The 23,370-nt window shown below is 40.5% G+C and overlaps 2 protein-coding genes across 5 annotated transcripts; one reads left to right on the top strand and one right to left on the bottom strand.

Moving 5' to 3' along the window:
• Window positions 1-1,042: 1,042 nt before the first annotated feature.
• RB195_007033 (uncharacterized protein) lies at window positions 1,043-14,710 on the top strand (the record flags this gene model as incomplete). Of its 4 annotated transcripts, XM_064180445.1 has the most annotated exons (25): window positions 1,043-1,133; window positions 3,011-3,110; window positions 7,921-8,002; window positions 8,101-8,187; window positions 8,241-8,265; window positions 8,331-8,429; window positions 8,504-8,937; window positions 8,999-9,135; window positions 9,265-9,358; window positions 9,755-9,883; window positions 10,210-10,290; window positions 10,353-10,474; window positions 10,532-10,652; window positions 11,243-11,338; window positions 11,388-11,484; window positions 11,540-11,684; window positions 12,240-12,377; window positions 12,465-12,483; window positions 12,529-12,563; window positions 12,806-12,959; window positions 13,280-13,394; window positions 13,554-13,669; window positions 13,844-13,972; window positions 14,038-14,127; window positions 14,606-14,710. In XM_064180445.1, 25 exons carry the CDS (start codon window positions 1,043-1,045, stop codon window positions 14,708-14,710), a joined length of 2,841 nt encoding a protein of 946 aa, XP_064037315.1. The 4 variants fall into 4 exon arrangements, with proteins under 4 accessions (XP_064037315.1, XP_064037314.1, XP_064037313.1 ...); XM_064180443.1 differs by lacking the exons at window positions 12,465-12,483; window positions 12,529-12,563; XM_064180444.1 differs by lacking the exons at window positions 12,465-12,483; window positions 12,529-12,563 and having other exon boundaries at window positions 8,127-8,265.
• Window positions 14,711-16,933: 2,223 nt separating this feature from the next.
• RB195_007032 (uncharacterized protein) lies at window positions 16,934-19,028 on the bottom strand (the record flags this gene model as incomplete). The annotated part of the gene is made up of 4 exons (XM_013439833.2): window positions 16,934-17,035; window positions 18,224-18,349; window positions 18,700-18,753; window positions 18,897-19,028. 4 exons carry the CDS (start codon window positions 19,026-19,028, stop codon window positions 16,934-16,936), a joined length of 414 nt encoding a protein of 137 aa, XP_013295287.1.
• Window positions 19,029-23,370: the final 4,342 nt, after the last annotated feature.

Below are 23,370 nucleotides of genomic sequence, written 5' to 3'. Positions count from 1 at the left end.
CATCTATTAGGCGATAAATTTACATGAATTCCGCGCTGCGTATAAGCATCGCATGATCCTTCAATGAAACGTATATGAAATTTCTCAAATTCCTATGTAAATTAATACTACATACTAATGATACACAATCAAAGAAAACTTGAAAGCTGAGAACTTTGGTGTTTTGCGTGGGAAAAAAGTTTACGTCGCGCTATAAGTCTCTTTTCTGGATTCTCCAGAATTAGCCTTATATCTAAAATGATCCGTCTTTTTCGTCTTCAGGGACTCTCTACGAGAATAAGGATTAAGAAAGAAAGAGGACAGTAAACTCGGAAGAGAAGTCGAACTGGGAGCTAGAATATTATTGAAGCTATTGATTCCACTCTTAAAGTTACCTCTTTACCAAATGTTTCATTTCGTTCCGGGTAAAAATAAGACAGGGGTAAAGAGGGGGCACTCACCCGAAACTAAAATGTAGTTGTACGGTAGCACTCAACCGAACTTATTTCTAGAAGTAAATAACTAGATCACTCAGGGCTTCAAGACCTAAGCATTAGCGTCTTAGCGGATCTATGACATGCAAGCACGAAAGTTACCAAGAGCAAAAGCGAAGATAGAACTTCTAGAAATAAGAGCGCGGTTAAGTGCACCTTCCTCCATCTGTACATTTCCCTCTAAGACCGACGGACACGGTAAGAAGCCGTAGCAGACAGAAAACTTTGAGATGGGTCGCAAAACCATGACTAAACCGCCACATTTGTACCATATCCTCGTAGCCTTAGTATCCCTGTGAAGTCGCCTCTTCGATCTAAACGCGAATCAACTTTATCAACAAATCGATAGGATCGGAACAGAACAGATCTGTCATCCATGTCCGGACGACCGAAAGTACGAGCAGAATCATTGCGCGGACGACAGCCAGCTGTGGGGACGGGCTGCACGTGCGCGCGGCCGCGGCGCGTGCGACCTCCAGCAGGGCGCTGGCTGTCGCCGCTCCGCTTACGTCGTCGTCGTCGTCGGCGGCGAGTAGCAGCAACGTGTGGTCGTCTGGAGCACCGTGGACATGGTCGAGTTGGGAAGCAAGAGCCCATTCGGGCAATCCTTCGACAATTCCGTCTTCATCATTCCTGCCATCGTCATCCTCGCCATTGTTGGTGGGTTTTGACATGCATCTAACACTCCTCTTCCATTTTCATTCGTGTTTCTTTCTTTCTTCTTTTCTTTTTTTTTTTGCTTTTAAAGAGAAGTCCGCATTTGATGGTAGATTTCAGCGGCATTAGGATGCTTTCGTCTATCCTGAAATTCTCTTTGAAATAGTCCAGATTTTCTTACTGCCAACAATTTGCTTTCGAATTTTGAATAGCCATCTTTCTATAAAGTTCTATAAAGTCTTTCTAGGTTTTGAACAAGTACTTACGAACATTTTCAAACATACCCTTAGAGACATATCTTAATAGGTCCTCTCCAGTTCTTTGATTTCTGTAATTCGCTCCTCGTGGTAGTTTCCTTTCACGGATTTAGATTTTTTAGCCGAAATGGTGGGAATATCTTGGAGATAATATTTAGAAATCAGAAATCTAAGAAAGAAAAAGTATCAAGAAAGTAGAAATTAATATTTCTATAGTTCTTTTATTCAGTGATGAAATCTCACAATTTCCAGTTGTCTGGTTCTTTTTACATTTTTTTAGTTGTAGTACGCGGTACTTCCCCAGTCGTTTTTCTATACATTTCCTCCCTCATTCTCTCAGCTCACTTCGTGTTCTAAAGATATTTGACATTGACGTTCTTTATTCTTCTATTGCTTTTGTTTTTCATTAGTATTTTTTTCATATTTCCCTCCCTTCTTTCCTATGTTTTTCGCTTCAAGACCTTTGAAACTAAAATGTAAATTAATGCAATTCTCTGGAGCTTTTGATCGATTGTTTCGTTATAAGTTCATCTAGTTTTTTTTTCCCCACGGAGAGGATGTAAGAGCTCTAATTGTTCAGCTTACACTTTTGGCATGAATGCATTCCTGCTGTCTACTCAACTCTGTACAGAACTACCATTTTTCGAGTTTTCGCGTGCGCGCAGATTTAAAACTTCAAATGTTTTTTTTTTATGAGAACAATGAATCAAAACAATCGTTTACTACACATATTATACTAATACATAATACATGAAAATGCTAATATGTGAATTTGCATTTCATTTTTCCATACTATAATGTCAAGCAGATATTGACGAATTTGTTGCATAGGTTAGGCTTCCTTTTTGCTTGGTTCTGAAAAAGATATTCAAGTTAAAAAGTGCAAGCCCAGAAAACGATTCGATCGTACAAAAAGATTACACTTTGCGGTATTTGTTAACGATTTGGTGAAGCAAAATTGAGCCATTAAATTGAATTTGCTTTTTTTGCTCAACGAGAATTGCAGTGAGAAAAAATTAGGTGAATTAGAAAATTTTTTTGCTGCGGTTCTCGTTGAGCAAAAATTCATTTCTCCAGTAAATAGTAGTTATAGAACTTTTTTTAAATGTTTACTGCATCATAGAAAGAATCTGTTCCAAAAATTATGCCACATCGTTTTGGGGACATGTGGGAATAACATTAATAATAACAATGTGTGCACAGTGACTCGCCTAAATGGGCGCCGCACAATTCGTTCCGAATAAAAGTTGTAGATTTTGGTTTCTGTTTGCAGGATATTTGTTTCCATGATGAGAAAAGTTTTCGCTTTTTATAGTGTCAGTAACTAATTTCGCTTGCTCAATTATAATTAATTTGTTGACACAATTAATTTGTTTCTGAATTATTTTTGCTTAACTAAATAGTGTAGAGCTTTAAGAAACTATTGAAATCTGATAATAATCCCTCTTATGCTATCGCCTGCAAAGAATAATCTAGTTATTCAGTTTTTGTGGAAGTGTTAGTGCAGCTTTCATCTATCTACATCTTGTTCATCTTATCGTAAATATGTTCACTCATGCTTTTGATTCTGATAATCGTATTCTTTCTTCCTCTTTTTTTTGTTGTAGGGTGGATATTTTTCAGGGTTCTGCTCATACAAATTAGTGAATTCTTTGAAAGCTAAGGAAGAGAAGCAAAACCAACGCAGAGCCAAACGAGAAGAAAAGAAAATAAAGAAGACGAAGTAGACTGGAGTTAAAGGTTTCATGGAAACTTTGTACAATCCACAGCCACATATCACATAGTATTATATGAATAGTATTTATGCACTCAAGTGTTTTTCTTTCTGATTTCTTATTTGGGTTTTTTCTTGTTCATCCGATTTTTGTTGTGATGTCATATTCTTGTCATAGATATAAATTATTGTTTTCAAAGGATCACTGTGTTTTTAGCATTTATTCGACCTTCTCTCTACTAAAGAACAGTTTTTAACCGGCTCATTCGGTGCTCTTATCTTTCGAATATCGCATTTTGGCCTTGGCATTCATTGTTGTGTGATCGGAATTGTTTGTGATTGTGCAATGGATTCAAGAAAGAATGTACATGACCTTCCCAAAACGCCCATACTGTGACTTTTTTCCGGTGACATCCTGTTGCGGTTATGTTTACATTGCTACTGGATAAGAAATGCCGTGAAATCCTTAAATTTTTAGCATTTTTAAGAGGTTTGCTGCATTGCTACCATGTCTGGAAAAAAAAACTGAGAAAACTTGTTTTGTTTTGAACTTGAAGAGAATAGTACGTTTTCGGGGATCAGATAATTAATTGTGTTGGAGTAGTCTGTGATCTTGGTAGGCGAAATTTCGCATATATTTGAACTAGGCATAGGCGCAACAGAGATATGGTACACAATACTTCTTTTCACTGGGCTAAACGAACTGGCTTTTTCGGGATTTTGGTATAATCGGGTCAAAATGGCCTGGCTTGTTTTGAGATTGGTGTTTTTTTGCATAAACGGTCTCGTTCGGGTCGGGATCATAACGATGACTCAGTCAAGTCGTGTTCTGCAATCGTGTATACAGTTGCAACACAGGTCAGGTCGTTTTGATAAAATCGTTGAAACACACTATATTCTATGGTTACCTCCGTCAAAATGATTCTAAATTATGGAGACATATGACGGATTGGATTTAACCAGGAGGTACGCACATACCAGAAGAATCCACATAGAAACTAGACCTTATAGTTCAATGGATGAATTTTTGGACTTATTCGTCCCAAGTTTTGATGAAAATCCATTATTTGTCAGTCTCACGTTTGTTGATGTGGAAACTTCCTTCTATTGTGCTGGCATTTAAACTTCAAAAACTGGGAGGTAAAGCTAGCACAAGGTATACCTGGCAGAATGCGCAAGCATTATTTTAAAAATGTCCTTTCTTTTCTTCCTTATAAATCCCTCCTTATAATTCATTCCTTACCTTATTATAATTATTACGATTCAGAAGGATGATAGAGTCCAGTCAAAAATGCCTCAGAATCAGATGAGCCAAACTCCTTTTAAAAATCAAGTAAGATTTAAAGGCATCACCCCACGAATCTGAGATGGTACGGATTTCAGGTGGAGTATTCGTATACGGGATCGTAGATTAAGGAGAGGTGGGCGCTTCCGTCCATTTCCTCTTAATTGCCGTAAAAAAAAACGGCCCGGAAGATACGGCTTTGGGCGTTCCGGCGCGCTATTTTCTACAAGGAGTTCGATTGGAGCGCGCCAGCCGTGTGCACACGCCGCATGTTCCGGCCAGTTTTTACGCCAATTAGCAAGAAATGGACGGAATCACACACCTCTCCAAACTAAATTTCTGGATTGAGTTTTGAAGCGAAATGCAGTAGAAATCTAAAATAAAAATAAATAGGGGCCATTTTGAAAAGTTTTTTACTTACGAACACGAATCTTAAGCTTGTATTGTTTGGGAAAAACTAGATGCGAAGAATCACGCCGTACTTGCGAAAAGAAGCAAAGAGCAGTGGAAGAGATGTCGAAGGAGAGATGAAGCGAATATTTTGCTGTCGCATTGCGACGTAAAGCGGCGAGCGATTGATATGACGACTACTTTGAAAACAAGGATTGAAATGAGAAGAACAAATAAAAAAGAAGAATCTTCTTCCCTTGTGTATATTGCCTTTGACGATTGCACGCACTCCATAGAAATCGATCAGATCTATTGACGCGGTCATATACCAGACAAGGGTGAACGGTAAAGAAGGTCCCGGCGGATTCTTCGCGAATAGGTCCGAGACATTGCGTGTCCAGTGGATATGCCGGGGGATACGTGAAAATATCTCGACGAAGTCACGCTCCAGTCGCACATGGAGACGCAGACAACCGTCTTAGATACTTTTCTAACCATAGAGACGCAGAGAACTACACAGTTACGAGGAAACACAGGAAGAAGAATGGTGAGAATTGTCGGAACTACAGCATCAATTAAAAAACAATGTACTCAATAGTAAATGATATTTTGTGTTAAGAGGGAGAAGAAGCGAATTTTGTCTAAGTTCTATCACCCACGGGAAGTCTAGAAATCTTATCGAATGAACTTTTTTTCTTTCAAGAGGTCGGAGATCCAGGAGGTCCCTCTGTCCGGAAATAAATTAGGCTACACAGAACGTTGAGACTTACAGAATGAAAGCTGGAATGTTCCTGGTTTTCAACGAAAATCCTCATGTAGTTAATTTGAACCTATTAAATGCATCTTTTTTCTTTTTTCTAAAAATATTTTTCCATATTTCATTTATTTCATATCTCTTGCTTCTGGTATGGTTGCAAATTTGAGATCACCTACATCAAAAAATCACATCAAAAGATTCGACTGGATGTGTCTGACCCTCCAAAACAATTTAGTAGCTCATGAATTATATCCTAGCGGGGGATGCAGCGTAGGATTAGCGGAAGGTAAGCAGAGTCAGCTATTCAGGTAGCAACGAAGGTGAGTTTCTCTAGGATACACACCATCGCTAATTGCTCTGCCGAGGCATGATCGGGGAATGCTCGAAAATTCGTCATGACACTCTTTACACGCACCCCACCAGAGAAGCATAGTAGTCTATAGTACGTGGAAAATGTGTTCAACCGGCGCGAGGGCACCGCAGTGGACACTCTTCCCGTGCTGGATGCACTTTCAAGTTCTCTGTGTGCTGCACAAATAGAAAGCGCATCGCTTTCGGCCCGCTTAATAAAATTCGATGTTGACTATGGTCGCTCGAACGTTGACCATACACCTTCTGTCCTCAGTTGTAGCAAATCCGATTTTAGTTCCCGTAATCTTCATCGATCCATCGATAGTCGTCCCTTCAACTCGCGGAGGCGCGCATCCGCCGAGGACGTAACGCGTCCAGTCGATGCAACACATGGGAAGTGTGTAGTTCCTTTGACCAATTTTGAAGTCATATTTGATGTCATATTGATTTTTTTCTCTATATATTTATTCATTGTTGTTTTTCTATGACTTCTACTATTGTTTCTCTTCTAAAGTTCGTGTGATAGTGATTACTTTAATGAAATGAATTTATGACTGAAGAGCTTGTCACCTACAGCTAACCGAAAATAATTTGGATGTCTGATGGAGATCTAATGAATAATGCCTGAGGTGCGGCTTTTTCCTTCTAATCGATACAAGGCACTCCAACACTAGAAACTGCACACCTGGTTGTCTGGTTGTGTAAATCCACTATATGTCTTAAATTTTCGACACGACTGTAACTTCCTATTTCGACAAACGTAACTATGTAACTGTAGTCGAGTCAAAACGACATGAACCACGGTGTAGTTGCGTAAACAGCTGCGCTCGAAGTGGCGCGGTCGGTGGAATCTAGGTGGGACCATCGAGAACTGCAGCAATGAACGGTGGTACCAAGAATCCTTACTCAATCCTAATCGCTAAGCTCCACCGCACTGCTTCGAGCGTAACCGCTTACGCAAATGTACCGTGCTTGATGTCGTTTTGACTTTACTATATGTTTGTATGTTTTGTAACAGATTTTTTCTGTCCCGTCAGATCCTCCGGTGTGAGGTCAACACGTACCGAGCACACAGCGTTGAGTGAAGAGCCGTTGATGGCACTTCTCCTCCCCCACATCCGTCAACTGCGAGTATATAGGAGTTTAGCAATTAATGAAATGGTACTTACAGATCTTCTGCTAACAATCACATGCATTGGACAAATAGGTCTGTAAATGTTGGCGTTTGTTAGGAAGAGCTCAGGAATAAACATAAACAATCACTTTATGCAATTTGAAGTACAGGAAGGAGAATCCAAGTTCTTTAACTGCTAATACTAGCGCAAGATTGCATTAATTATGGTTAAAACTACATGAAACATGTGCAGTTGCGTATGCAGCTGCGCTCGAAGCGGTGCTGAGAAGCGTAGCCGCTTACGGCATTGCACTGTGCTTCATGTTCTCTTGACCCTACCACAAGTTCCAAAATAATGAAGGTCACTCAGTGATGCTTCTTGTGAAGTGAGAGAGATAATCTCAGCTATAGGAAGAGTGCAACGTTGACCCAGTTCGTTATAAACCGTTGAGCGCAAGCGCCGGGTTAGATGTAGTTGCGAGGGGGCACTCAACCGCGCCCTTATTTCCGGAAATAAACACCTGAATCAGTCGAAGCCCTAGAACCTAACCATTAATCTTAGAGGATTTATGGCAGCAAAAGTTATCGGGAGAAAGAAGGAAGACAGAACTTTCAGAAACCCGTTTCATCACCCCACTACATTTTCTGTTTGACACCACTACCGACTGAAGAGTCGCAAAGAAATGAAATCCGCATGAATTTTACTCATTGCTTTGATCCCATTTTCGTTTTTCTTCTCTTCTTTATTGCCATTTTACGGCAACTTCCGTGCTCTAGTCGCAACCGCTGCGCAACCGCAACGTAGTCGTGCGAGACCTCGGCTCCATATCGTCGATTGGCAACCTTCCGATAGGGCTGTTTTTTTTTTCTCTTTTTCTTTTTTCACTTCGAATGTCTTTCCTCTTTGTATTGGATCGTGTAGGTGGTCATGGTACAGCTATGTGGATCCTTCATCCCTTCTCGGGAAGTGGGAAGTAGCAGTTGGCGATCCTCGTAGTTTGGAGGTACTTGAACAGTGCTTGTGATGAGTTTCCATGAATTGCAATTATTCCGCTACAAATACGTGCAACCTCTCCAATCTATTAAATTTCTCACCTTTTAGGTGTTTCATTGGCACCAGTATTACAGATGGTGGATGTATCCATGTCACCACAAGAGGAAGGTGAGCTTTCCGACGGAGGCCAACAAGGTAGTTCAGACGAGAGCGAACTGAAGGAGAATAGAAAAAGAAAGTTTGTTGAGGCCTCGGATGCATCAGACAGAGAAGGTTGGGATTCAACAGTGTTATTCGTTTTGTGGTTGCATATCCATAGGCTAGAACATTAATTTCAGAGAAAATCAGTAAAAAGAAGAGAAAGAAGGAGAAGAAACACAAAAAGGAAAAGAAACACAAGAAGGAAAAGAAGCATAAAAAAGAGAAATCCCAGGAATGTATGTTTCAGTAGTGCTTTCCGTTTATTGTTGTACTATTTGTGCTTAGAGGCACTTATCTATTTTTCTTTAAGCGAAACGACGATTTATTGAGAATCCATCGCCAGAGCCTGAGCCAGAAAATGACGAACTAGGAAGACTGTCTGATGACTTCGGTAAAGAAGTAGAGACGCCCATTAAAGATGACGAGAGTTCACGAAGTCCCGACCGTTGCCAAGAGCAAAGCGACGATGAGAAAAGAGAACGCGACGAAAGCAAAAATAAGAAGTCACTAAAACGACATCGGGACGAGAGTGAAACTCGCAGTGAAAGTCGAGTGTCTAATAAGGACAAAGTTACCGACAGAAGAGATGATAAGAAGGAGAACGTCCGCGGAAGGAGTCGAGAACGGCAAGAAAGGGAGAGGGAGAAGCGGGACTTTGAGGGAAGCAGAGATCGAAGAGATGAGGAACGACGAGGCCGTGAGCGTTCAAGAGAGCGGAGCGATCGTCGAGAAAAATCCTCAATTGTGAGTTCTGTGCTTCGTTGATAATATAATTTATTTTTGTGCACGATTTTTTTTTTTTCAGAGAGATAGAGACGACAGGGAACGCCGGGACCGTGAAAGGCGCCGCAGCACTGAACGAAGAAAAGAACGAAGCTTGGAAAGGCGCAGAGAGCGCCGTAGTTCGTCGCGTGGATACAGAGGAAGGAGAGAGGATCGAAGGTGGGACAGTTTTCAGTTAGAGGTCTCGAACTGAATCGTTAACTGGTGGATATCCACAGCTTTTTTCTTTATTTTGAGGGAAGGAGGACATGTTCTAATCGAGGTGTCTTTTCAACTGTAGTAATTTAGAGCAGATTCGTATCGAGATTACGACCGTGATCGACGACGTGGGCGACGAAGTCGATCGCCGAACAGACGACGCAGCGACAACGGGAAGAAAGAGGTCGGTTGGTTGGCTCATTTTCATTCGCTAAGTTGAATCAGTTGCCTTAATAGTGCCGCTCACGTTGGGATGGTGGTGCAGATACCTTCACACTTTCTTTTGCGTCTAAACAATGCAGTGCAGTGATGCCTAGTTAGGAAACATGACGTTCTCGTATTTTTCTGATGCTCGGATAACACACATGTAAAGTTTCGGGATTCTGAAAAATGCATCATACACAACATATCTGCACAGCTAGGTGAAAATGGAGTTGTTCCACAAAACACATCTTTAGCGATGATCATAACTCGTATTAGTTTTATCTGTTGGTTCAAGTATTCAGTTCAATTGCATTGTTTTCTTACGGAAATTGTTACTCGTTTTAACCTATGTTCGTTCTTCAAAAATTATTTTTAGGATGATGAAATAGTACCTAACGTGGAGTGGAATCTAGAGGAGGATTCCGACGATGAGGAGAAAAAGATAAGAGAGCAGCGTGAAAGAAGACAAAAACTGCTTCAGCAAATGAACAGAAAGGAAGAAGATGTAAGTAGAATTTGTTTAGATTATTTTGAGTCTTCAAGAGACTATCAAAACTGGGTTGATTTTTCTGAGATATCTGCAAAAAACAAGTTGATGGGTCTATAGTCGGGTCAAACGACATGAACAGCGCGGTGCAGCTGCGTAGACGGCTATGCTCGAAGCGGCGCGTATTATCATAGAACTATCGCGAATTTCAGCAAAGGGTGGTGCCAGCAAAGTTTCCACCGCGAGCGCAGCCGCTTACGCAGCTGCACCGTGCTTCATGTCCTTTTGACTCTAGTACAAGCCTTCAGTAGTAGTGCTTTGTTGTACCATACGTGAAAATTCAGTTGAAAACGAAGATCTACTCGGATGATACTTCTGACGAGGAGAGTGCACTTATAAAGGAAGCACGTCGTCTTGTTGGAAAGGTATAGTTACTCTCCTTTTCTACGGATGGGGCTTGAAAGCTATATGTTTGATGTCTGTTTAGACTGCGGTAGGAAGCGAAAGCCCCATGAGTAGCAGTGCGCTATCTTCTCCGGACAGAGATAATGGCGAAAGTACTCCAGGAGACTTCTTTGCCGATTTGAGAGAGAAGATGGTGCACGTCAGGTAAGTTTTATTTATTCTACGCTTTTCCAAATTCCATTCCGTAATGAACAACTTAAGAGGAGCGGATGAGCATATTGTTGAAGAGACGTTACTCAGAGGAAAACAGGCCGAAGAAGATGATGCTAAGCGAGAACGAGAATATCACGAAGATAAACGAGAGAAAGAGCGTAAAGAGCAAGTGGGTGTCTTCTGTTGCTATTAGTTTTGAAAGAAAGAGCTACTTTTAGCAAACTGCAAGTCGTTTTCTACTGAACGACACCTTTTTGCGGTTTACGTGAAGGCACACATGTATTCAGATAATTCATCACTTGTTCTTGCGGAACAGCATGAGAACGCTTCGCGCGGAACTCGTTTAGATGCTGTGTACGACACATCCTCTATATCATAGTAATTTCCTACACTATAATTTTTATCGCATTAAGCAACAAAATCGTCTTTAAATTTTGATACTTTTGAAAGAATTTGTACAGGGTTACTATCAGTGGATAAATACTTACACTAGTTTAGCGCTGTGTCAAACGTTCGGTTGGTGACAAGTAGCGGTAAATCATCACAGTAGTTATCCGTCTGAAATCCCGTTGTTTGCTCTTTTCATCTCATAGTTTTGAAGGTTTTTTTTAAACTACTCCAAGTTTTCTTTAGATGCGATGTAATACTCTAAAAAAGGTAATGCCTTGTCTCCCCCAAGTCTATCTAACCTGAATTGACGATGTTGGAAATGTTATTCTTTTCGTTCACATACTTGAGCTTTGATTTCGATCTTTATAGGTAGATCCACCAGAAGTGGCTGAACCTCCAAAACCACCCGCCGCAAAATCAAAAACTGAATTTGATATGTTTGCAGACGATGCTGATCTTCCACAGGTAAGTGATTGTCTCCTTTTACTTTTTTGCTTTAATTGAACATGATTAGGACGGCATTGTTGCCGACGAAGCGGTTCTACATTCACAAGGACAACAGGGCAATGATACTCTAAGAGACAACTGGGACGATGCAGAAGGATACTACAGTCAGTGTTCCCTGTTTACTGCTGAGTGGAACTTAGCAGTTTTACGTTATTTCAGGAGTGCGGATCGGAGAAGTCCTGGATGGGCGCTATCGCGTATTTGGATATACTGGTGCAGGAGTGTTTGGGAACGTTGTTAGGTGTACTGATCAGAAGAGGAATGATGTAGTTGCGATAAAAATTATAAGGAATAACGAGATAATGTGAGTGTCGTATTTTCCGATATTTCAATGAAGGAAGGTTGATTTAATTAATTTATAAGGTGTTAATACAGATCGTCTAAAGAATTACATATATATATATATATATATATATATATATATATATATATATATATATATATATATATATATAAAGAGATTGGTAGTTGTTCTAACAAATTATACAAAATCACCAAAATTAATTCGGAAATTCTACTATTCGGAACTTTTTGAATGAATTCGAAAATTAAGTTAACCAAAGGGGTGAAATTTCGACTTTGCTGTTGTCATTATTATGTTGATAAGAGAAGAATTTATATGTGTCGATTTATATATATATATATATATATATATATATATATATATATATATATATATATATATATATATATATATATATATATATATATATATATATATATATATATATATATATATATATATATATATAATGTCGACAGATTTTCGGATATTTGTATATTATGCCTTTCGAAAAGACTTTCGAAAAAAGTTGAGAAGTTGTTTATAATGTATTTTTATTTCTCTGCTATTTTGTAGGCGTAAAACTGGTCTGCGGGAGTTGGAAGTACTACGTAAGTTGAACGAAGCTGACAGAGAAGACAGATTCCATTGTCTGCAGCTGTATCGCACGTTCAATCATCACAACCATCTCTGCCTCTGTTTCGAGAACCTAAGGTGGGCCGTGTGCCGAGTCTCTGCCATTCCGTTCCAATAATGATGACTTCTATGCAAGAAGTGCGATTGATGATGCCAATATTTCAGAAGTGACACGGGCTCTCATGTATGCTCACATGTTTGGTGTCTGATATTGTAAATGCGTGTGCAGACGCTGTGTCCCCCGGCAGACAATGCGTTTACACGGTCTGATTTGGTCTCTTCCCGCCAACTAATCCCTCTGCGCCCGTTCTTGTTTGGCATTGAATTGTTCACTTCAAGCATGCTCTGTCATCGCAGCGGAAAACTTCTAGGAAATGTTTAGTGACAAGCGATATTTTCATTCAAAGAATGGCAGAGTACTCTTTCTTGTCTACTCCTTTTATCTACCGCAATTCACAGTTATACAACCCCTTCTTAGTATTTGGGTTCATATAGCTTGTTTACAGCATGAATTTGCGTGAGCTTTTGAAGAAATATGGCAACAATGTTGGTTTGCATATGAAGGCAGTACGAAGCTACGCACACCAGCTGCTTATGGCTTTGCGGTTGCTCAAGAAGTGCGGTCTTGTTCACGCCGATATCAAACCCGATAATATACTGGTGAGTTCAACTTCAGTTGAAGAAAGTGATTATAGTCGATCTCAGGACGATGACGTGCAATCACGGTATCTCTGAGGAGCATGGAGTCCTACTCATGACAAACTAGTCTTGCATCTCATGTGTTTGCTCTTTGGCTGCTTTTCGCCTCATGTTAGCAGACACATTTCATGTGGCTTAGTCACACTCATCCCTGAGGTCGATTATCTCCAGGCGATGCAGTAATAGGTGGAGTGTACAGGATGTTTTCTTAAATAAACGTTAAGATGTTTCAGCATTTTTCGAAGTACTATTACTTTTCCAGGGTAAACTGTCTATTGCAGGTGAACGAATCGAAACTAGTCCTGAAGTTGTGTGACTTTGGATCAGCCGGTCATGTGCGAGATCAAGAAATCGCTCCTTACCTAGTTTCTCGATTTTATCGAGCTCCAGAAATAAGTGCGTGCTTTTTATTTTTTTTTTCCAAACGTCAGAGGCGTATAAATTCATGTATGTATAACTACAGTTTAAGTTTGGAGAGCTGTTTTAAACCTTGACATACATAGTCTATTCGTAAAGAATAGTTTTCGATCATATAGATCTGGTCATGATTTTCAGTGTTGGGCATTCAACACGACTATGGTATTGATTTGTGGTCAATAGCTGTAACCTTGTATGAAGTGTATACCGGGAAGATAATGTTTCCGGGGAAAAGCAATAATCACATGCTGAAGGTTTGTGGATTCTCTTGAATTCAAATGACGATTTAGAGCAGATTTATGAAACATACAATGTAAGCTTCTTTGATGTAATATTAATATTCTATAATGTATTCTTCACCACTCTTCTAACGTGGTTACAGCTGAGGATAGTTGAGCAAAACAAGTGCAAAAATTTCCTTATTTTAGTTGTTCACGGAAGTGAAAGGTAAGTATCCGAACAAGCTCGTACGAAGAGCTCAATTCCGTGATCAGCATTTCGACACGAATTGTAATCTTTTGTACCATGAAGTCGATAAGGTCACTCAACGAGATAAAGTGAGTTCCAGTGGTAATTGGCTTCGTCATGCTTGCAACAGTCTATCTCTTCCCTGTTTATTTAGGTCACAGTTTTGTCGAACATACGTATATCTCGCAATTTGGAACTAGAACTCATCGGTGAACAAGATCTGGATCGGGACGGGATATCACAGGTAATATTCAATGTGAATTAGCGCTTAGAAGATCGCAAAAACTTACCTGTGGTTCAATTAATATGCATTAGTAGTCCAGCTACTAGCCTCTTGAGTAATATCAAGAAACAACAGAAAATGAACTTCAATAATGGAGCTTTAGCTGTAGGGCTATACATACCTATCTTTTTCTATCTCCGAAAATAAGCGTCACATTTTTCTATGTTTGTTGTTTCGGAAAATTCTCTGAAATGATATTTGTAAGCTGGAAGTCGTACATTTTGTGGTTTTACAAAAGTCCTACCTATTCGGGATATCAAAAATGGTGGGCTATGCTGACGTAATGAATGTTATCTTTGAAGAGGTACAGTAACAGTGTTAAGTACATGTTCACAGCCCAATTTGAAATCATGAAAACAAGTATGGTTTCTAGAAACTCATCTCGGTATTTTAGCATCCCCCAGTAGAAATCTAATATGGACGTTGGTTTTTCTTTCAGGTTCAATCGTTCCGATCACTCTTAGAGCAGATGTTAGTATTGGAACCAACAAAACGAATAACTTGCGGCGAGGCAATCAAGCATCCTTTCTTTTCCATGAAGTAAAGGATACACTAACCTTACTGCGTTCAAGAGCAGCTGATGATAGATACGTGGTTGTACAAAATGGACAGACCGAGAGATTATTGTCAGAACGCTCTGAATTGTTTGTGCAAATGGTTGTTTATTAACTTATGTGTTGTGTTACCGGAAGAAATTTGAAAAATAAACAAAAACTGCTGTTGCTATCTGTAAAGCAACTAAAGAGTGACGCTGCTACTGGCGTTATAAATCAGACTATCATACTATGTTCGTGTGTAGAACAAGTATTTGAAGTTCGTGAAGTCGACTGATTCGATAATAGAATGGGCTTCCGAAGCGTCGCACAAGCTATTTCGAATATGTTTGGTGCCGACCTCACATATATTTGTAAGAAACTGATGTAAGTAATAACTACAATGGATACATTTTAGTTCTTTCTTCTCTCACCCTCACCATTTTTGACTACGCGGCGTCACATGGAAATTGGTACATGCATTGGTATGCCATCACATTATACATGCTGTCAAATAGAGTGATTATTCGATTAATTTCATAAAGAGCCCGATTAAAGCCAGTAATACATTTTCTACGATCGTGTTGCCGTCACTGTATTTGATTAGTGCCATTCCCGAAAGTGATGTCTGGTATCCTTGCTGAGAAGCCAGATTGAAAGTGGATTAATTTTCCGGAATCAGATTAGGTTTATGCTTCTGTTCTAGATCCTAGAGAACCGAAAATAGTATTAGAGATTGTGAAAGCTACCCATTACTCTTCACTGTTCAATAGCCTAAGCATCTAGAGTCGACATCGAGCGTGTAGTGGCGATGTGACTTGTTACGTCCTCACTGGTGGCATATACTCACCTTGCTCAATCTCTCTGTTTCATAATTTTTCTACCTTTTACGTGTAGTACTACATACAGTTGGGTCAAAACGACAAGAAGCACGGACCGTTGCGTGAGCGGTTGCACTCGAAGGGGCGCGGTGGAGCATAGCGGTTGGGATCATGTATCAGTAACTTACCCTCTCATACATGTAGATGAAATCCAATTTCCCAAACCCCATAGCTATATCCAAACAATGGTTAGTGATTTAGTACGTTGATTTGTATCTACTAACGCTACAGTGGAATCACACCATAAGAATTAAAAACTGAAACGGCTCAAAACTATCGCTACCATAAGAAAATCTTAGAAATGGTGTTAGGACCTTTTGCTAAGAAATAGCTTCAGTAGGTTTTGTGAATACCCTTCAACGGCACGACAGTGTTGCATTTGCTCAGTGACTGCAGTCGATGAACAATGATGCTGATGCATAATGGTTTTGTCAAAGGAAAACGATTGCGCGTCTCCATTGAGCTCAACAAACTCTTCAACGCTGTTTTTTTTTCTAGTTTTCAACAGATTTTCCTTTTTTTCCCTCATGACAGTTCACACACGGAAGTGCGTAATTCTAGCAAATCCTTTATCATTTGGTCTAACGTTTGTTTTGACGTTAGGACGCCATGGAGATCTCAATTAGTTAGAGTTGAATTTCTGCTCTATTTCTTCGTGTAAATATAGATCATTAACGGTTTTGAAGTCATAATCGTACCAAAATCCGACTGAGAAGAACGTTAATAGTGCACAGCTACACAAAAAGTACGACTCTTTTTCCTACAAACTAAAATCTCTGAAGGGAGACTTTAGCACTAGAAAAAAAACCATCCAGCCAGCGAGGAAAGAATTTTCATTGAAAATCGACTACGAATGACTGTTAACGTGCCCATTTGTCTAAAAACGTGGGCATAATACCAATCCTCACAAACCAAGATCTTAGTCTAAAGGACCTTAATCTAAAAGCTCTCAAGGAGCAGAACGAAAAATAAAGGAAAGGGGCTCCACAGGACTACGTAAATCTATTGTATTATAAAAAAAAAGAAAGAAAAAATCAAAAACGAGAAAAAAGCTCCGACGGCCCTCTCATGATGGTACCGCAAACTTAAGAACTATAAGCTTCAGATAATCACTTAATGCAAAACACTTGATTTCTATTCAAAACCGCTGTTGTTTGATAGAATAGTAAATTTTTTCGTTAAAAAAATTAAAACTCCAACCTATCTGCAAACAATAAGAAGAAAGAAATAATTGGTAGAACTTGAACTTCAAGTTCGTTAAAAAAACTTGAACGAAAATGTGTAGATTTCACAATAGATATTTCCTCTGTTTATACGAAGATCTACGGGACATCTACACACGACCGGTTCGGATTAGCAGTTAAGGTGCTCGATCTTCATGTCTTCACCTTTGGTAACATGTGAGTTGTAAAAGCGATTCCCGCAATAACCGCATGCATGAACTCCTGGTTTGTCCTGCAAAATAGTAACTGAGCGTAAGACTCTATAAACATGTATAATATAATATAATAAGAAACTGAAACAGCCTATCGGCTATAAATGTGAGGCAAGAGGCAAGATTCTTAACACTCTAAATAAACGTTAACGGTTTAAAAAATGAATGGGAAGGAAGGGTGCGTAGCCATAACCAATAAGCTGGCTCTGTATCAAAACCTGGGAGTTCTGATCTACGTAATAATAAGCGAGTCGAATCCTAATTAATATTAGTGAAGAGATCTTATTAAGGTCCAATAAAATGACGGCTACGCGGCTACTTAATTACTATTACTGATTTAAAGTGTAGTGAAAAATCAGACACTTTGAGCACCACAACGAATCCTCTGAAAAGGATAAATAAAATAGTAGTCGAATGTTTCACTTTGATAATCTTCATGTTAATTTTTTTGAACTGGTCGAGATAAGATGTGTATGCTCGAGCATGTGGCTGTACTCAAAAATTCAGAAATAGCAAGCAGCTTGATGAGCACTGCCTTATTCAGCAAATACAAACCAAATAACCAAATACAAATATGTAAGGAGCTGATATTTGCAATACACAGATATAGCTCAGCAACACCAGTGGAACGAAGTTATCAGTAACAGAGTCAATCTAATAGGACGTCCTAAGATCTTTATGGATCCCGACACCTTGATGTAATTCAAGAAAGTTGGCAGCCGCAAAACTTTTAAAAGTTATGCAAGGCTAAGAAAAGGAAAATAGGATTCGCTGCACTAATTCTGTGCTGCAGACGACTTAACTCTGCCGTGCTCTTCATCAATTGGACATATCAACATGCATGTATGAATATTTCAAGCGAATTTTACGTGAAAAGATGTTGCTACAAACCAAATCCATTTGAAGTTAGTTTTGTTTTCAGCAGAATTAAGGCGGATTATAAGAACATCGTGTTTCGCTTATTCAAGCACACTTCATAGGTTGTACAAATACACAGAACCCAGTAACAATGATTTCGTCGCGGGTATTGTTTTTAGAAAAAAAAATAGTTGGACCTTCCTATCTACTACTCTTCCATAACCTAAACCTAAAGGCCCCCACTTCCTACTCTTCCAAAAAAAAGTGCGCCTTCTTGCGAATGAAAACCACAGAATAGTAATGCACTTTTTATAAATATACAGCAGAATAAGAAACAAGAAGAAACTAACTAAGTTCATAAATACGCGAGGATGACCTAGTGCCGGATGTCCTCCATCGCAGTAAACGACACGCTCGTTGCCACAATCCTTTGGTGGACGTTGCGCAATGAGGTTCATTGCAATATTAGGATTGATCTTAAAAAATTATGTGATAAAGAGGAAAAAAATAACCTGCGTTTTAAAATGAAGAAAATGCAACATTATCTTAACATAAGTCAATCTGAAATATATTTTTCAGTTGAGGCTAGGAGGAATACGTGGATTTTAAGGGCATAGGTGAAGTGGCGCAAATTTCTTTTAGAGACGGCATGTTAATTTTCTGATGCCGAGACTCTACAACCTATAACCAACGAATTCTCATCAGAAGGCTTAGTGACTACAATTTATCGACAATTACTAAGGATTTCAAGTTTTCATCACTGGAAAAGTCAATATCCATGATATTTTCAAGTGCTTAGTCAATTTATTAAAATGTAATCACGTACCTGCTTCTTTGAGATGTCGAACCTTTGTAAACGATAGTCTGCTTGATCCCATGCCTATAATTCTTTAAGCTTACATATTAAATCAGAACAACATGGAAGTCAAGCAGCAACCATAAAATTGAAACAACAACTAAACTGCAGAATTCATGAAGCTCAAAAAGAACTGTTCCAACAGCTTAAAAAAGAAACAATCTTACCTGTCCAGTGTGCGTAACTTCGTCGAATTTAGCGCTTTCTTTGGTGACCTCAGAGGGTGTCACTTTCGTTATTCCTGATGAAAACCTTGCCGATACTAGGGGCTGACGACAAGAAAGCAGCGCACGCCTCATGTCTTTAAAAAAACCTCATTCGACCAGTATGAAGATAAAGCGAGACATTTTATATGCAAACAAATTTAAATGATCAACTTTATGATGATAATCAAAACCGAAGAACCACTGAGGAATGCGGTTAGCAAAGGTAAGCTCGAGAGAAACTAAATCAAATCAGATTTCTCTGAGATAAGTTTGAACATAGTTGAGGTGTACTACCAAAAATCCTTACTCGATAAAGAAACAAAAAGCTTAAAAGAATTGTACGATAAAGACCATAACGGAAGAAACGGTGACATGATGGCCCATCGCGAATTACTGTCCCATTACGCGCGCTGCGCTGTCGCGTTGCGGTTCCGTACATCGGAGCGACGACGTAGGAAATAGGAAAAACAGGAAAGAAATCTAGTCTGTTTACCTACGTGGCCTCACTCAGCGGCGCCGTTATTTCCCGAAGCTCTAACTTACTTTTTTCTCTTAGTAACTAACTTAACTTAAGTTTACATGTCATAGATCCTCTAAGACTAATGCTTAAGCCTTAGGGACCCACTGATTTGATTATTTACCTCGGGAAATAAGGGCACCACGGAGCCCCCCCTCCCCAAACGAAACTTTACTCTGTGCTTTGGTGTTACGGTTATTTTGGTGGCATAACTAATTGTATCTTCCTAGAGTGCGGAGAACAACGCTCTGACCACTCATTCAGTCAACCACTTTAATTGCACTGTTCTCTGCCTACAGTGTAATAAATAGTTCCACTGAACCACCGTTTTGGTCTGTTCAAATAGGGTATTAAAAACCCTGAGTCTCTAGCACCCACTCTGTACGTATCTAATCGACGGACAGGTGTTATTACCTGACGCGGTTTTGCGCATCTCCGCTGTAGGACCGATTAACGAGCCCACCACTCTTCACTGTTTCATAACTGGCGAGACCTGAGGTCTCGAGTGAACTCCGTATCGTCACGGAGTGACCCGAGTACCTTAAAGTGGGTGACTAGAGACTTAGGGATTTTATCACCCTAATTCAACAGACCGAAACGGTGGTTCAGTGGAATATATTTGTTGTACAGTAGGCAGAGAATGGTGCAATTAATGTGAGCGAAATAACGACTGGGCAGAGCGTTGTACGCCGCACTCTTGGACGGTACAAGTCGTTATGTCAAAAAATAAAAACTAAAAAAAAAAAAAAAATAACCCTAACAGCGAATATCATCGGGTTCGATGATATACCTGAGGTCATCGTAACGAAACGGAGAGATGTTAGCAAAGATTCCATGTTCCTGCTAGGTATTTGCCCTATTTGGGTTGGGCTTTGGGATAAGGCGTTAAATAAAACAGATAAGATGCCGATATTCATCGCATATCCATCCAGAAGCCGTAGTAACATTCGTGCTTACCAGGCATAGAAATCTCCAAGCACCTTGTTTCGTCTCGTTCCACCTAGCCGTATGGAATTTATCAGAGAAAACACTAACAATCGATATGGTGGACACTCCGCAAATGTGAGCTCAAATTCTCAGCAATTTTCCAGTACTCCTTTCCGAATATATCAAAAACATGCCCAAATACACATCCTCTAGACTAAAGAGACCTGAAGATCCATGCGGTTGCGTACGCAGCCGCACTCGAAGCGGTGGGTTGAGGTTAGCGATTCCGATCGAGGTGTAGACCATCGCTAGCTTCAGTCCGACGGTAATGATGAGTGGTGCCAGTGAGAGTCTCCTTTCGATCTCAATCGCTACGCTCCACCGTGCCGCTTCGAACTCAGCCGTTTACGAAATTGTGCAGAGCTTCAGGTCATTTTAGCTTCAGACCGTGTGCGACTATGTGTTACAATGATGCAGTTTGGAGGTACGTGTGAAGGAAGCAGGCACTACAGTGATGTAGGATTCACGCCGAACATTACATTACTATTCTGTTAAGCGCTTACTGTTGATTTGTCGAAAACGCAATAGAACGCTGTGTGGGTATTTTGAGTTCTCGGCAGGTGTGTTCACACTTGGTTGGGAATTTTCGCTGGATGGAAGGACAACCTACAATTCTATACAGTAGAACATTTCGAGTGTAGACAGGTGTGGTTCAGTGCTGAGAAGTGATGATGATAAGGTCACCACTTCCCTGCATGGCCAATGGTGCGATAGCTTAAAGGTAGCCTACCACAAACCGAGTGGTACGGATTTCAGGTGGAGTATCCGTATATGCGGTCGTAGATTATGGAGACGGGGTAGTTTCGTTCATCCGTCCCTGAATCACTGCAAGCAGCCGGCCCCTGAATACTGCTTTGCCCTGCGACGCCTTCTATTGCAGCGCGCGACCATTGCACGCGTAGCGTCCCTTACTGCCTATCGGGGCAGTCCGAATTGATTTTCGACGAAACGCAAGGCAGACGCGGCGCAGGGGTGGAGCTTTGCAATAGATGGCGTCGTACAAAGCAGCATTCTGGAAGCGGCTGTTTGCAGTAATGCAGGGAGAGATGAGCGGAACCACCCCGGTCTCCATAATCTACGACTCCGTATACGGATAGTCCACCTGAAATCCGCACCATCTCAGATTCATGGTATGGATTTCCCATGAAAAGCTTTCATACAGAATCGTAGATTGTGGAAAACCATGTAGTTTCTTTCATGTCGCCGCAGTCGCTGTAAAAAATGGTCCGAAGGCGTTTTTTTTTACAACGGCTTGCATTGCAACGCGCCACCCTTGTGCACGTGCCGCATCAGCAAGCGTTCGAGGATTAATAAGGTCTCCTCACCAGCTTATTCAAGTTAAATTAGTGAATGGACTGCTGAGGGGAACGGAGCGTGTGCGCAGAGGCGCGTTCTAACGCACCTCATAGGAATTAAAGCGACTCCCATGACGTTTCTTTCGACGATCACGGAGAGATGACCGGAACAACGTTTTTTCCGCAACCTACGACCCCGCATAGAACGTTCTATGGGAAATCCATACTATGTCAGATTCATGGTGTACTGCCTTTGAGGAAAACTTTCTTAAGTTTACGAACTGAAGTTGCGCGTATCAGCGCATCTCAAATGGATTCATCGAAACCACGAACACTGATTTAATTTGATCTTACGTTTATGAAGATTGCTGTTAGCACGCACGTATGTTCCTACATCAGAGAAGTGAGATAACTTGGTTTCATGGGCGTTTACGTGGCAACGGATCTAAGGCGTGGGTAAAGTCAGGGGATACAATAAGTTATCACATAGTTGGCTCTCCTCGTTACCGTAGCAATCTAGAGATGAGTATTATGGTTGGTCACAAATGAAAAAAGGTGTACAGATGATATTTGTTTCAAATGTTAGTGAAATGAATCCTCGTGCAGAACTATTGCACTGCTGTTTCTCCTCGTTTGTGAGCGTTGGGGACAATAAATGTCGAACATATTGTTTCGTCCACAACCATCACGTGCTCTTCGGAGGCAGCAGTAATCTGCCTAGAGTAGAGGGTAGGGCAATGATAATGCGGCTGAAAACCCTTCAGCTACTAATGCTGGTGAAATGAATTGTCGACTATAAAACGATTCTAGTCATTTCTAGTTACACCGAAGTAGACTACGAAAAAAGGAGCGAAAAAAAAGTTTCAAAGAGCTTATCAACGTTATCGCTCTATCGATTGTCACTCCTGGGCGACCAAGAGACCGACCCAGTGGCAATCAAGGACGATCAACAGGTGCAGTCGGGGGATCTATGCTAGCTTTACCCAGTGCTGCTATTCGCGATGGTCCCGCCTCGATCGCAACCGCTAGCTCCACCGCTCCGCTTCGAGCGCAGCTGCTTATGCTTAGTACCAGTGATGACTAACCGATGGCCGTTGTTCGGAATGCTCTCCGAACTATGCTTAAAGGTATCACTCCACGAATCTGTAGTGGTACGGATTCCCGGTGGAGTATTCGTTTACGGGATCGTAGATTATTGAAAGAAGGGTGATTCCGTTCATCATTTCCTAATCGCCATAGAAAATGGCCTGGCAGATACGGCTTCGAGCGTTCCGGCGCACTATTTTCTACAATGAGTTCGATTGGAGCGCGCTGCATCTTCCGGGCCGTTTTTTTAAGGGAATTAGGAAGAAATGGACGGAATCACCCTTCTCTCCATAATCTACGATCCCGTATACGAATATTCCACCTGAAATCCGTACCACTTCAGATTCGTGGGGTGATGCCTTTAATGTCGCTGAACTAACTTTTTTTGTGCATGCGTATCGTATCTATACACCAAGAGAGAATTACAATCCATCTGTCTTTGTCCAAAAGTCTGTTCTTGTCTTCGACATGATTCGCACACTTGCACAATTCACAGAGTTCGAAACCGGAGCGCAGAAACGCTAACATAGCAACAATAGAACAAAATAGT

The sequence above is a fragment of the Necator americanus genome, chromosome I (assembly GCF_031761385.1).
Source record: "Necator americanus strain Aroian chromosome I, whole genome shotgun sequence".
Classification (NCBI taxonomy): Eukaryota; Metazoa; Nematoda; class Chromadorea; order Rhabditida; family Ancylostomatidae; genus Necator; species Necator americanus.
This window is presented reverse-complemented; position numbering and strand designations above follow the sequence as displayed.